The 14,402-nt window shown below is 40.5% G+C and overlaps 1 protein-coding gene across 3 annotated transcripts in view; it reads right to left on the bottom strand.

Moving 5' to 3' along the window:
• PHACTR2 (phosphatase and actin regulator 2) overlaps positions 1-14,402 on the bottom strand; it is a 327,486-nt gene that overhangs the window by 12,051 nt on the left and 301,033 nt on the right. For all 3 annotated transcript variants that reach the window (XM_082249936.1, XM_082249935.1, XM_082249937.1), the window contains 4 exons: positions 11,579-11,735; positions 8,043-8,098; positions 2,877-2,938; positions 232-369 (listed from right to left, as the gene is read on the bottom strand). In XM_082249936.1, coding sequence (XP_082106062.1) covers positions 232-369; positions 2,877-2,938; positions 8,043-8,098; positions 11,579-11,735 — 413 coding nt within the window. The remainder of the gene's footprint in view (positions 1-231; positions 370-2,876; positions 2,939-8,042; positions 8,099-11,578; positions 11,736-14,402) is intronic.

Raw genomic sequence — 14,402 nt, forward strand, 5'->3', positions numbered from 1 at the left:
GCATCACTTGACCTGGATAAAATCATCAGGATCAGATTACAATTATATCAAGTTTCTTAGGGCATACCTGAACAAACCTTATTGTCATTTTTGACGAACAAATGTATTGTGGATTGTAATGTATAGTAATCTGCTAGGTAGAGAACCTACAATAGTGTGAAAAGTGGTTAAGTATCATATGAAATATTTAGACACAATGACTGCTATCAGAAAAAAAGTATGTGCTCTTGCCTTATCAGCAGGAGTTAACCTTGCCCAAGGTTTATCAGCACGACGGTCATAGTCCAGAGAATCTGTAACCTCTACATATTCATTGAAGCGCAAGATACGCCTGGCCTGCAGTTCAGCCACTGAAGGCCTCAGGCTGAGCTATAAATGAAAAGTATAAGGAAAACAAACATTATTATAGCAAGCAGTATAAAATATGACCACACTTTATGCTAAAAAGCAGGACACTGTTCTTACAAGGTCATGGTAAACTGTCTAGTAACAAAATAAAATCTGTTCTGCCAAAGAATTAATCAATGACTGATCTAAATATAGCCGCCTAATTCCTTCCATCAGTGCTCTACATAGACTATGGTGTGGGGTTGGGGTACCTTTGAGATGTACATGGCATAATGCTAACAATAGATGTCACAAAGTTATCACTCATTTACATGCATTAAAATGTTATCTGAATTTGAAAAATAAATATGGTGCATCAGTAACAAAATCTAAGTATAAGTGTATGGTGCAACCAAAGCTAGGGTGATGGCTGGCAGATGTGCATCATCCTTGGGCACAGTTTTTTGATACATTAGCGTTAAGTGCCAAAAACTGGCAGTTCTTGGTACAGAGCTCCTGGCACATCCCCGCACAAACCTAACTCTAACCCTCTGTTTGGTAAAGGAGACTCCCTGTTTGCATACTAAAGTCTTTGGAATTAGGATCTTCTGTGCCAAAGATCAGCCTTCTTGCTCTGAAAGATATCAGTACAGACACGTTTATTTTAAAGTGCAAGTTTTGGACACAGTGGCGGGGGATTAGAACATTGGTCAGATTTTTATTACTGTAGACAAATCCATCCAGCATCTTGCTGCCACAAATGCAGAGTGCACATCGAATGGTGATACTGTGTTTACCTGTGCCTATAGAGCAAGCCAGCAATCACAACTGACTATGTGGGACTCCTATTTGTTGCAAGCTTGCTTGCAGGGTGGAGGAAAGAACCAGTATCAGTAGGCACAGCATATATATATATATATATATATATATATATATATATATATATATATATATATAGGTTATTTTATTGTCTATTGTGGGAACATAAATTTATGTTGCAGGCGTAGTATTTTTATGTATGTGTTCATTTATATAATTAATGTTTTGGATTTACTGTTCACTGACAAACAAGAATATTTAGAGCCCATTCACACTAGCGCGACTTGTGAGGCAACTTGTGTTGCCCCAGGTAGCTTGACATAACAAAAGCAATGTTAATCAATCAGTGCCGTCTTAATTGGCACTACTGAAGTTGCTCCGACTTCAGAAAAGGGTCCTGTACTACTTTGAGGCGACCTGTGATCCGACTGTCCCATATACTTCAATGGGAGTCGCCTCCTTATCTTAATTGACACGACTTGTTATCAGACTTTCCAGGAAGAAGAAAGAGATTAGCCAGGCATTCCCCACAGACAAAGTCGCCTGTCTCTTCAAAGTAGTGCACAAGTCTCTTCCAAGTCTCTAAACAAGTCTCTAAACAAGTCAGGGGGCGACTTTCTGGTAGTGGTAGTGTGAACCAGCTCTTCGTGAACTGCGGGAGTTTCAATTGTGTAACGAGCTACAATTTTTTGTTGTTTATTTTGTGAATGCCAGCTTTCTCTTTATGTAGGCTTCTATTGCTGTATATCACCTCAAGAGATTCGTCCTCCACTTTTTGATGGTGTCACTAGAACAGAATTAGACCCCTTTCACACATGCGGACCGTTTTTCATCCATCCGTTGACAGATGAAAAATGGACATCAATGCATTCCTATGGGAAAACGGATGACAACAGATGATCATCCGTTTACATCAGTTTTCATCCGCTTCCGTCAATATCAATTTTTTTTTTTTTGAACGGATGAAAGCCCTATTTTTCTTCCGTTAAATAAACTGATCGGATGAAAAACGGATGTAAACGAACAAACAGTCCGTTTTTCATCCATTTTTGCATTGGTAGTGGATGTAAAAAAAAAAAACGGATGAAAAACGGACGCGAAACAGATGAAAAATGGATGAAAAACGGATCCATTTTGACGTGACTGAACTGATGAAATGAACAGTCCGTATGTTTGAAAGGGGCCTTAGGGGTCAAATCTTCTAATGTGGACGTTAGCCCTACGAGAAGATTTCAATCACTTTGAAGACAGCTGTCTCATGTGGCTATGAGACAGGAAGTAAAGGAAAATATCCCTTGGAACACAAAAAAAAAAAAAAAAAAGGAAAAAAGAAAAACTGACAGGAGCTACAACACTCAAATATTTTATCCAAAATGATTATGTTCTTCTTTCACTTTGATGCTCTTTTATTAGATCAGCAGCATCGCAAGAGAGCACAAACAGGTTGTAAGCCTTCTAACAAGACAAAATCTGCACTTTAAAATAAAGGTACAACTGTTGTAACAGCTATGAGTTAGCAAAGCTATGCCACAGGGGTGGTTTTACAACTAAAAAAGAGCAGTGGGGCTAACCACTGAATATAAGAATCTGTACAAGTTGCCATCTAAAAAGTATGAGGCCTCTTGTAGTTAAAGAGTTTTTCTTAAAACCTCCCATACACTGCTAGGTAGCTTTTTTTCATCTTTTAGGACTTATTATTTTTTTTTATGTCAAAAGGAATGTTTTTCAACCTTGCGTGTAAGCCTTCGCTTCAGTTCTCTTCTCGCTTCCTGCTCCTCCTCTTCATTTTTTTCTGTTGGACAAAGATATTAAAAACACGGAGAAGATGATGAGTAAGACAGCTTAATTATCTCTGAACCCAAAATGGTAAAAGCATATGCATGTTACAGAAAAAAAAAACGATTAACTCAAATCTAAAGCGTAGTCTAAGGAAAAAGTACCATATATAATAGAATAAAAGCGATGTATTGAAATCTGCACATGCTTTCTATCCTTTAGAATTAACCATTTTGTCAGTTCAGCTGTTGTTCCAGCTAGTCCAGGTTTTAGGAAGCCGGTGTTAGCATCAGTTTTTTTAGTGTTTGGCAAATTATTGCATTCATCTCTATTGAAAATAACAGGTTGGAGTGTGAACTATTGTGAAGCTTGTTTCCTTTGTCTGTTTACTCAGCTGTTTACAAAACCTTTTCCTGGAAGAGATTTCCGGTCATTGAAAGCTGGGTTTTGAGGCAGAATCCCAGGAACATATTATATCATTGCAAGCTTTTTGTTTAAAGAATGTGATGCACATTTAGACACTTCGGGGGGAATTAACAAAATGTGGTGCACGCAGAAAGCCACCGTTACTCCTCTAAATTGAGAAAATGGAGCTGACCCTTCAAGTCCTTTGTTAACTAGAAGTGATCTGCTGCTTTCTATGCCGTGTCTGTGCCAGACGCTGTATAGAGCAGCCTTTTTCAATAAGGGTGCCTTCCGGTTTCTTCAGGGGTGCCTTGGCAAAATGCCTAAAATTGCTCAAAAATTGTGTACAAGCCAGTGGGTAGATCAAGCTTGCTTTTAGTTACACAAAGCCACAAGTTTTTATTGTATACTATTACAGCCTTCTATCCGCCAGTGTCCTAACAATCAATGACTTCTTCGGTTGATAAGGAGAATGTTGGGTGTCGTATCCTTGCTCCACCCCTGCCCCTCTTCATCAGCATTGGAGTCACATTAGCTTAGAGTTAGGGAGAGAAACTAAAGGGAGAAGAGAAACACTGGATACTAGTCAGTATCAGTGTGCAAAACTGTATTTGCTGTGGAAGAATAAGTCACCTATAACGATAGGTGTCTTAAGTCTATGGATGTTGTTGCATTATGTAAAACTATTAGTTATTAGTTTCGTTTTTACATTTTAGAATGGAATGCCTCGAGACTGTGTTGAATTTTAAAGAGTGCCTTGACTGAAAAAAGGTTGAGAAACATTGAATGTACAGAGAGCAGGAGAGCTGAAGATGATTGCTCGAGGTCCCTTTGGCAGCTCCCTGCTAAGCTGAGATTGAGGGGTTGAAAAAAGGAATGTAAACACTATGTTTGTTTGTTACAGGCAGATAGTAAATATATCACAGCTCTTATCTGGTGGGGATATACAGCAATTTTCTATATTGAAAACTCCCACGATCCCTTTGTTAAATAGGTGAGGTAATCACTCTGTAGTAGAAACCCGAACAGGGGGGCACAGAGAGACCACTCTTTTGGCACAGGAACTTTGTTTATTCCCCTCTTTGTGTTTTTTTTTTTTCCCAGATTAAAGAGGAGTTCCCGTCATATTTCTGAAAATTAGTCAGCAGCTACAAAAACTGTAGCTACTGTATTTAATAAACAGACACTTACAGTGGTGATCAAAAGTTTGGGCACCCCAGGTAAAAATTTGTATTAATGTGCATAAAAAAGCCAAGGAAAGATGGAAACATCTCCAAAAGACATCAAATTACAGATTAGACATTCTTCTAATATGTCAACAAAAGTTAGATTTTATTTCCATCATTTACACTTTCAAAATAACAGAAAACAAAAAAATGGTGTCTGCAAAAGTTTGGGCACCCTGCAGAGTTAATATCTTGTACTGCCCACTGCAAGTATCACAGCTTGTAAACGCTTTTTGTAGCCAGCCAAGAGCCTTTCAATTCTTGTTTGAGGTATCTTTGCCCATTCTTCCTTACAAAAGTCTTCCAGTTATTTGAGATTTCTGGGCTGTCTGTCACGCACTGCTCTTTTAAGGTCTATCCATAGATTTTCAATTATGTTGAGGTCAGGAGATTGTGAAGGCCATGGCAAAGCCTTCAGTTTAAGGCCTCTTGATGTAATCCCCTGTGGATTTCGAGGTGTGTTTAGGATCATTATCCATTTGTAGAAGCCATCCCCTCTTTAACTTCAGCTTTTTCACAGATGGGATCAAGTTACCATCCAAAATTTGCTGAAATTTTATTGAATCCATTTTCCTTCTACTCATGATATGTTCCCTGTGCCACGGGCTGCAATACAACCCCAAAGCATGATTGAACAGTTGGACAGAGGTTCTTTTCATTAAATTCTGTGCCCCTTCTTCTCCAAACGTACCTCTGCTCATTCCTGCCAAAAAGTTAAATTTTAAATTCATCAGTCCACAGAACTTGTTTCCAAAATGCATCAGGCTTGTCTATATGTTCATTTGCAAAGTTCAAATGCTGATTTTTGTGGTGAGGATGTAGAAGAGGTTTTCTTCTGATGACCCTTCCATGAAGACCATATTTGTACAAGTATCTCTTTATAGTGGAATAGTGTACCACAACTCCAGTGTCTGCCAGATCTTTCTGGAGGGATCCAGCTCCCAGGAATCATTGCAAAGCCAGGAAGTGACGAACCGCCGTGGCCGCCGAGGGGAGGAAGAAGGAAGTAAGGTAAGTATATTTTCTTCTATACAAGGTAAGTAAAAAAAAAAAAAATTGCGATTATCCATTTGTTTTTCAGGTGACCCGGAGCGAGAAGATGGAAGTATAAATTTAGGGTGGAACTCCACTTTAACTTCTTTTAATTAACAGATTGCGCTCAACTAAAACACTAATATGTACACTGAAATAAAATTATAAAAAAAATGTACACATAAATAAGATAAATACCATCCAATCTGTGCAGACGTTCCTAAATATAAAGTGCAATAATTGGGAAATGTGAGGTAATTAATGCAAATAATACCAATACTGTGCAAAACTGAAAATAAATAAATATGAAGTGCAATATATAACAAAGTGCAAATATCGCCAAAATATGTGCAAATAATCAAATGAAAAGTGCAATATTGGAATAATATTCCCAAAATGTGCAAAATCACTGCAAAATGTCCATAGCTGAATAGCCAGATAAGGGGTCCAACTGGCAACAGGCAATTGGATAAGATAGACACCAGGCTTCAGAATGGGCATCAACTTCAGATACTCCAAAGCGATTCCTCCTCCAGTACCATAAAATCTGGGGATAGGCTCCCACACAATACCCAGAAGGAAAGAAGGGTCTCGATAATGAAGTACGTTATAATAATATTATTTATAGGACCTGTGACTGCGCCACAACGTCATTTCCGGCTCCCGGTGGAACGGAGATGGAATGCGGAAGGCGTTCCTAACCCAGAGACTGCGATTAGCCTCAATGCCCTGATATCACCTATGTTTATAAGTGCATCCTCTTTTTAATAAATAATATTATTATAACGTACTTCACTATCGAGACCCTTCTTTCCTTCTGGGTATTGTGTGGGAGCCTATCCCCAGATTTTATGGTACTGGAGGAGGAATCGCTTTGGAGTATCTGAAGTTGATGCCCATTCTGAAGCCTGGTGTCTATCTTATCCAATTGCCTGTTAGACCCCCTATAACTGAAGGGGTCCACTGAATCTAGTAAGCATTTATACACTCTGGGTGATCTGGTGGAGGTGTATATTGCTACCAAGCGTGATCTTGTTCATATTTATTTGGATATCCCCTGTCTATTTATGGACTATCTGGCTATTTATCCAGCTATGGATTTTATTTATAATTTTAATTATTTCAGTGTACATATTAGTGTTTTAGTTGAGCGCAATCTATTAATTAATATTCATTCATTTATTTTTCTCACTATTCACGATTTACGTGTTGGATTGCTGTTTCTAATTTAGGACTTACCTACACTTTTATTATTTGTACCAATTACACATTTATTTATTCATATTCTTCCTTTGCGCGGGAAGTTGGGTCATACCACATTTATTTTTCCACTTGCTTTAACTTCCACTGTTCCTGATGACTGCCATTTCTTTATTACATTCCAAACAGAGGATATTGACATCTGAAAACGCTTTGCTATCTTCTTATAGCCTTCTCCAGCTTTGTAAGCGTCAACTATTTTCAGTTTCAGTTTTCTAGACAACTGCTTAGAAGATCCCATGGTGCTGATTGTTGGGGCAAGGTCAGATGAGTCTGGGCATTTAAAACCTTTGAGATTGACATCACCTGGTCTTCCCAGACGATGATTGAGAACAATCCATGACACTGGCAGGTCTCAGCCTTGCAAAGGGGGCAGTACATGCTATAAATTCTGCAGGGTGCCCAAACTTTTGCAGACGCCATTTTTTTGTTTTCTGTAATTCTGAAAGTGTCAGTGATGGAAATAAAATCTGACTTTTGTTGACATATTATAAGAATGTCTAATCTGTAATTTAATGCCTTTTGGAGATTTTTCCATCTTTCCTTGGCTTCTTTATGCACATTAATACAAATTTATACCTGGGGTGCCCAAACCTTCGATCACCACTGTACCTGTCCCAGAATCCAACGCAGTGCTCACCTGGGCAGTTTTTTCCACTGGTCCCCGGCATCTTAACTGTGGGCAGTCAGCTGTGACAGCTTGTGGCTTCACAGGCATCTGCCCACTGCGCATGCATGGACCCACAGCCTTCTGGTACCTGTGACATGTCCAAATACTCTATGCCAAAATCTCCACCATTAACTCTAATCTAAGTAAGAATGATTTGTTTTCAGTTGTAGAATACTATAAAAATCATTGTACTCCTGCAATAGTCATTTAAATATGGGTTTCTAAAAATCAGATTTTATAAAAGGTTCATCCATCATGCATATTACCTATGACACCATTTTCAGGTTTTGAGTCTCTCAAAATCTTTAATGCAATTCTTTCTACCACCGTATACATTGGGATGCTCCCATGATTACATTGAATATTAAGGCACAATCTCAGCACAACCCTTTCTTTAGCTATTGCAGATAAAACAACAAAAAACTGTTTAGATAAGGAAAGGTGTTTACAAGTGGACCATCTTTCAGTCAAAAGTGATTCTATTTTTCTTGACATACAAAAGGTATGTTTTGAGTGGAAATACTTACGCTTTAAGATATTTCTTTGCTCTAGCTCTTCACTGGTGGGCCTTTGACTGAGTCTCCTGCAAAACAAAAGAAGAACACAGATTTTTTTTTAAAACAGCAACTGAGAAGGAAATCTCATTTTTCTATACATGCTGGACACAGCAGGTACAATAAAATGTAGTTTTCTGTGAGAGAAGGAAACAAACACAGGACAACTGAGAACATACTCCCTTAACTATGAACTACTTGCCAGAAGTTCTTCACTGTACTCTGTTATGGAACACCCATCAGTGCTTTTAATTAAAAGCTGAAGTTTAGTAAAAAAAACGTTTTCTCTACAGCTTTACTTACTTTATTTACCTGTAAAGGAGTATGTCCCAAAATGTTAAGGCTGCTGGCTTTTGTTGAAATCTTCACTGCAGAGCTGCTCTGTCCTCTTCCTGCTGCTCAACTTCCAGCACCGTAGGGGCCAACAGCTTCAGGTCTCAGGACCCAGCTGCACTAAGGATGATCCTTTCGGGAGACACCTCCTCCTGCCCTCCTCTCCATTGACTAAAGTTATTATTGACACTGGCTGTAACAGGATCTCTGAATTGGGGCGGGGGGCTAGGAGGATTCTGTGACTGATCAGACTCTCCTCTATCCACAGATTGTGTTACAACCAGTGTAATCAGTGAAAGAACATTTCTCAATGAAGCAGAGTGCAGGAGGAGGCAAGTCCCTGTTTCATCTTTAATGCAGCTGAGCCCTAGAGACCCAAAGCTGTTACCCCAACATCATTGTAAGTTCAAAGGCAGGAAGAGGAAAGGGTAGCCCTGAGGGGAAGATTTATAGAGAATCCAGCAGCCTGCACATCGTGGGACATACATCATTACAGGTAAGTAACGTTACTAAAGCTGTAGAAAAATAATGTTTTTTTAGTTACACTTCAGCTTCAAACTATAAGCCCCGGTTCACACTACTGCGTGTGCGGGGTTCGCATGTCATGTCGGAGCGCACTGCTCCGACATGACATGCGATCAGCTGTGCGGTGCGAGTTTAGCCATACAGTTTGTATGGCTAAATTCGCATCGCACCCGCAGCAAACATGCACAGGAGGCATTTTTGCTGCCGCATCAGGATCGGATCGCACAGCGGTTCACACTTGTGCGATCCGATCCTGTGCGAACTGCACGATCGCACTGCGATATGCGATCAAACTGGGGGTGTCGTTAAGATTACATTGACACCCCCAGCGTATCGCATATGGCAGTGTGAACTGCCGGGGGTGCGTGTGCGATGCGGGAACAGGCTGCGAATTCGCAGCCTTCCCGCATCGCATATATGTGAACCGAGCCTAAAGGAGCAGTGGCACCCCTTATGCAGAAGAACAACTTTTGCATTAAACAAAATATGTTGTTTTAGTTCTCTAGAAGGTCCAATAAGGTCATTAGTAAGAACTATACAGGTAGGCAAGACCTCTTAGCTTTGCTATAGGTCAGCTTGACACAAGGAAAGAAATATATGAATCTGTCATTTGAAAAAGATAGAAGTTTAGGTGGAACCTTTCATCAGTGGCCACATGTTTTGCTTAGTCTCATAATTGAACGTGGAACTAAACTCTCCCAATCAACCTTAAAAAGAAACTTGACATTTGTTGAGGGAAAAAAAAAATATATAAAAAAATATCCCCCTCTGGTAGAGCTATTTTATATACATTGCAAGGATTTTAACAAACTTTGTTGCAGATTTCTACCTTTTGTTATTCTGAAGAAATAGCTTTTTGTTTCTCTGTGCCCATGTGCAATGTTTGTGTGTACATAGAGTGACTTCAGCTGCTGCACTTACAGGTTTTTAATGAGGAAAGTGGTAGGGTCTGCATCCCTTTAGACTCTGTTGGTGAGATACTCCCTTTGGAAGTATCTCACCAAAAATTACATTTTTGTCCCAGGAGAATGTCCAAAATCTGACTTGTATCTCAGTGTAGACTTCTGGGAAAATCAGTCACATACAGGGGAAATAATTATTCATTCCTATATGCTATTCTCAAATATTACAAACATCACTTGAAAAGAAGATATTTTATGTTGCACAAAGGACTTTTATAATATGGACCTTGAACATTACAGATTGTGAAAAAGGGAGGAGGTGCACTATAGGTATTGGAATTGGTTTCACATCTTGTTCGTTTTTTGGTCACTTGGGTATTATATAAATATTTGAACAACACCATATCTGAATAAGAATTTTTGAACAATTATACTGTAGATTGTGAAGAAGGGAGGAGGTACATTGTAGTACTAATAAAAAAGGACTTATTTCATTTTTTTTTTGAACTTGGGATATATACACATATACAAACTACTGAGCACAATTGGATATTGTTTTATTGTGAGCATGGTCACTCACACATGGGTACTTTGTTTAATTATTTCCACATCCACATCTGTTGATTTATTGTATGTGTAGATTGGATTGAGGGTTTGTAGCACTGCACGCATGGCCGGCGCTCCCACTTGGCAAACCAGGCAACCACCTAGAGAGCACTGACACCTAGGGGGCAACCACGGCTGCTAGGAGGGAGGAGGTGGGGAAGCAACAAGCAAAAGTGACAAGCTGGCAGAAGGATGTAACAAGCCAGCATGACAAGCTGACCGGCTGCTGTAGCAAGGCTAGATGACAGGGCTGTTTGTGACAATAGTGACAGCTGACAGGAGCAGGATGAGAGGAGCCGGCCGCGGCGGCAGGGATGGATGACAGGGCTGTTTTTGACAGGAGCGGGAGTGATGCTGGCTGTGAGAGCGGGAGTAATACTGACGGGGTGAGAAGGAATACTGAAACAGCACTGCAGGAGCGGAGATGATGCAGCAGCGATTCTGGCTGTAGGAACAAGAGAGATGCTGGCGGGGGGTAGGGAGTAAAACTGAGTGGTAGATGGGAAGAGAATGGTAGTAATGGCTCGGAGGGGGGGATATTGGAAGGTTGGATACTGACCAGGCAGAAGGGTGTGTAAGTGTCGGCTATGCTAGCTTAGGAAGTATTGAAAAGCGACATTGTCACCACTTGGTTTAAAGTTGACAGGTGAGTGTGGCTAAAGAGGTTGACAGATGTGGGAGCGGGCTAAGACCTGTTTGGAAGATATGGTGAGGATAATAGAGATATGTAATAGGTGTGTGACCTGGGGAGAGTTCAAACTTACTCCCTGTTCTAGGGTGGCTACATTTGTTCTTCCTTTCCCCCTTGTGTATGAGAACATAGCCGCCCTATCCTACTCACCCCTGTAATGGACTACACCTCTATGTGCAGACTGATTCAGTTTTATTGGAATTGTAATATGCATACAGCGGAGCATGTGACCAGAAATAATGGCACTATCCACTCTACACTAGTAGTTGTGAGACGCAGCAGTGGAGGATAGAAAACATGCACAGGACAAAAAAGAAGCCTGAAAACATTAAAAGACTTATTAACCAAATGAAAAAAAATGTAACTAACAAGAGCCATGGCATACTTGATATTTTAGAATGATTGATGTAAAAAAAATGGGAAACTACTAGTACTTTGAGATGCATTTATACCTCACTAGCTTTGTTCCAATCTGCTGCCACATCTCCTGCCGTTCTTCTTCAGAACTACGAGGCAGAATATTCTTGTCTTCTAGGTCCTTCTTAGATGGCCTGTTCCCAAGTTTTATAGCGAGCGTATCTCTACGGCGGATTTTACTTGCCAATGCACCTTAAAACAGAATACACAGAGAGATGATTACATGAAACGGATCAAACACAGAAGTTTTCTGATGAAACGTGCATCTCAGTTTTGTGCACTTTATCCTTGCATCGGTTTCCACCTTTCATAACCACTTGGCACTTTTACCCCCTTCCTGCCCAGCCAATTTTCCTTGTTGTCACACTTTGAATGGCAATGGCGCAGTCATGCTAAACTGTACCCAAATTAATTTTTTATCATTTTTATCACACAAATAGAGATTTCTTTTGGTGGTATTTAATCACCACTGGGCTTTTTATTTTTTGCTAAAAATAAGAAAAGGCAGAAAATGAAAAAAAAATGTTTCATAGTTTGTTATTTTGTTATATAATTTTGCAAACTGACAATTTTTCTCCCTCACTGATGAGGCGGCACTGGTGGGCAGTAATGAGGAGGCACTGATGCGGCTGTACTGATGGGCACTAATGGGTGACACCTATAGGGAGCACTGATAGGTGGAACTGGTGGGCACTGATGGGACTGCACTGATAATCAGTGCCCTGATTATCAGTGTAGATGTCTCTTTCACACAAGCCGGGTATCAGCTCTCTGTCGCTATCAGCGTGAGGAAAGGAATGTCGATAACCAGCTTTTGTTTAAATGGCGAACAGCTGTCACTGATCACAGCTGATCATGTGGTAAAGGGCTGCTATGATCGGCCCTTTACCTCGACTTGTGATCAGCTGTGTCCTAAAGACGCAGCACTCACAGAGCGCGCCGCAGAGGGCACGCAGGCAGCGTGAACATGAGAGGATGTCCATGGACACCCTCCTGGCAATGTAACCCCGCGCTGTAGCGTTCTTTCGGCTATGCAAGCGGGAAAAGGTTAAAAAAGCCTGAATTTGCTTAAAAAAATAAATAAATAAATAAATAAATATAGAAGGGTTTAATATCAATTTAGAGTCTGTAAAATCAGACAAATTTAGAGTCCATGCACACTGGGGTTAAAAAAACGCCAGTCCTTTTTTGCAGAAAAAATAACACTCATACAGAGTGTTTATGTTCAGGCGTTTAGGAGAATTTAGTATTTTTATTCTGCCAGAAAACTCCTCTTTCTGCCTCTAAACGCAGAGCTTAAAATATGCCTCTAAACGACCTAATGTGCATGGACACATAAGATAACATTGAGCTGCTTCTACAGGCAAAACGCTAAACTCCAGTAGAAGCAGCGTTTAAGCCCAGGAAGCATGAACCCTTACAGCAATGGGAATGTTTGAAAATTATATAACCTTCAGTTTTCTGCTCTATGTTAGATGCATTTTTTTGGCAAAAGGAGGAACCAAGATGACAGTTGGAAGATTCTTTATTCGGATTACAAGAATGAAAATCAACTTTGTGTTTGGGAAATAAATCCACTTTCCTGACAGACATCCATGGCAACATACGTTTGGGTAGCCCCACCCTCGCCCCTAGATCAGAGGACCCCACTCCCATAAATTTTCAGGCTGAGCCAGAGGCTGTGTTCCTTTTTTGTCCTCCTCACTCATAAGGACCATTTTGTATGAAGTTTCCTACCTTTTGGATGATGTGGTGACTGGGGTCTCACACGGGAAACCCGTGTGGAAATTGGGAGCGTCCTGTGGTGTTTAGAAGTTCCAGGGTGGCTCCGGTAGTCACCAAATGCCCAGCTAACAGCAGGGTGGTGAATGGCACACATGTGCAGAAGATTGACACCTGTAATAACAGAAGCCCTGCCAATGGTGAGCAGTTGCGCTAGGTCTGATGCCCTGCTAAAAGCAGTTGACCTCTAAAGTGTGCCCAGTATGACGGTGTGCTCTGCTGTTCCTGGGATCCAGGTCGCCCTGCGGATGCATCAATTGCTCTGTGGACAAGGTCCAGGATACATGAGTATGTTTGGCTTGAGGTCAGCAGAAGGGACCAGATGCCATGCGGGCTGCTAGGGAGTAACTCCACTTGTGTTAGAAAAGAAAAATAAATAACCAAAATGAAAATCATATGGAGATGTCTATGCTGTGATGTGCATTGTAGCATTTGTATCAAAGTTTGGTGCCGTTGCTTTCTGTCCTGAACAGATATGTTTGTTTTAGCAATGTTTTTCTTTCTGTGTTGAATGCTCTGTCTAATGAAATCACCTGCGGTGAGAAGTCTGCTGTGGTAGTATTCCTTCAGCAGTGGTTCTCTCACCTAGCAAACAACTGCTACTTTGTCTCTCTGAACAGCTTAAACAGCTTAAACTTCAGCAGCTCCAGTTTGTATTGGGAAAGGTATTTATTAAATTACTGCATGGCTTGAGTAGCAATTGTACATGTTATAATATTTTTTTTTATTAATCTGGAGTTCCCCCTTAAATTTACTGAAATTTGTTTATTTCTGCAGCAAATCCTCTGCAGCCCTAAACCTCAATGACTCGCCTGCTCAATGCAGGTTATAGCTGGAGGGGGGGGGGGGGGGGGGTTGGAGTGTCTCCCTACTGATACTGTTTATGGATTGGCAGTCCTTCTGTGGGTCTCTTAAAGCTAGTATATGAAAAGCTGACTAATGGACACTTGCTATTAAGCGTCTACAGATCTACATGTATTATGCACACCGTAAACTGGGCTTTTGCTGCTTATGCCTTGGCTGGTAAAACCCTGTATGAATTTCCTACCTTGTTCAGGCATCCAGGTTGCAAAATGA

Source organism: Pelophylax lessonae, assembly GCF_965119305.1.
Source record: "Pelophylax lessonae genome assembly, chromosome: 3".
In the NCBI taxonomy this organism is placed as follows: Eukaryota; Metazoa; Chordata; class Amphibia; order Anura; family Ranidae; genus Pelophylax; species Pelophylax lessonae.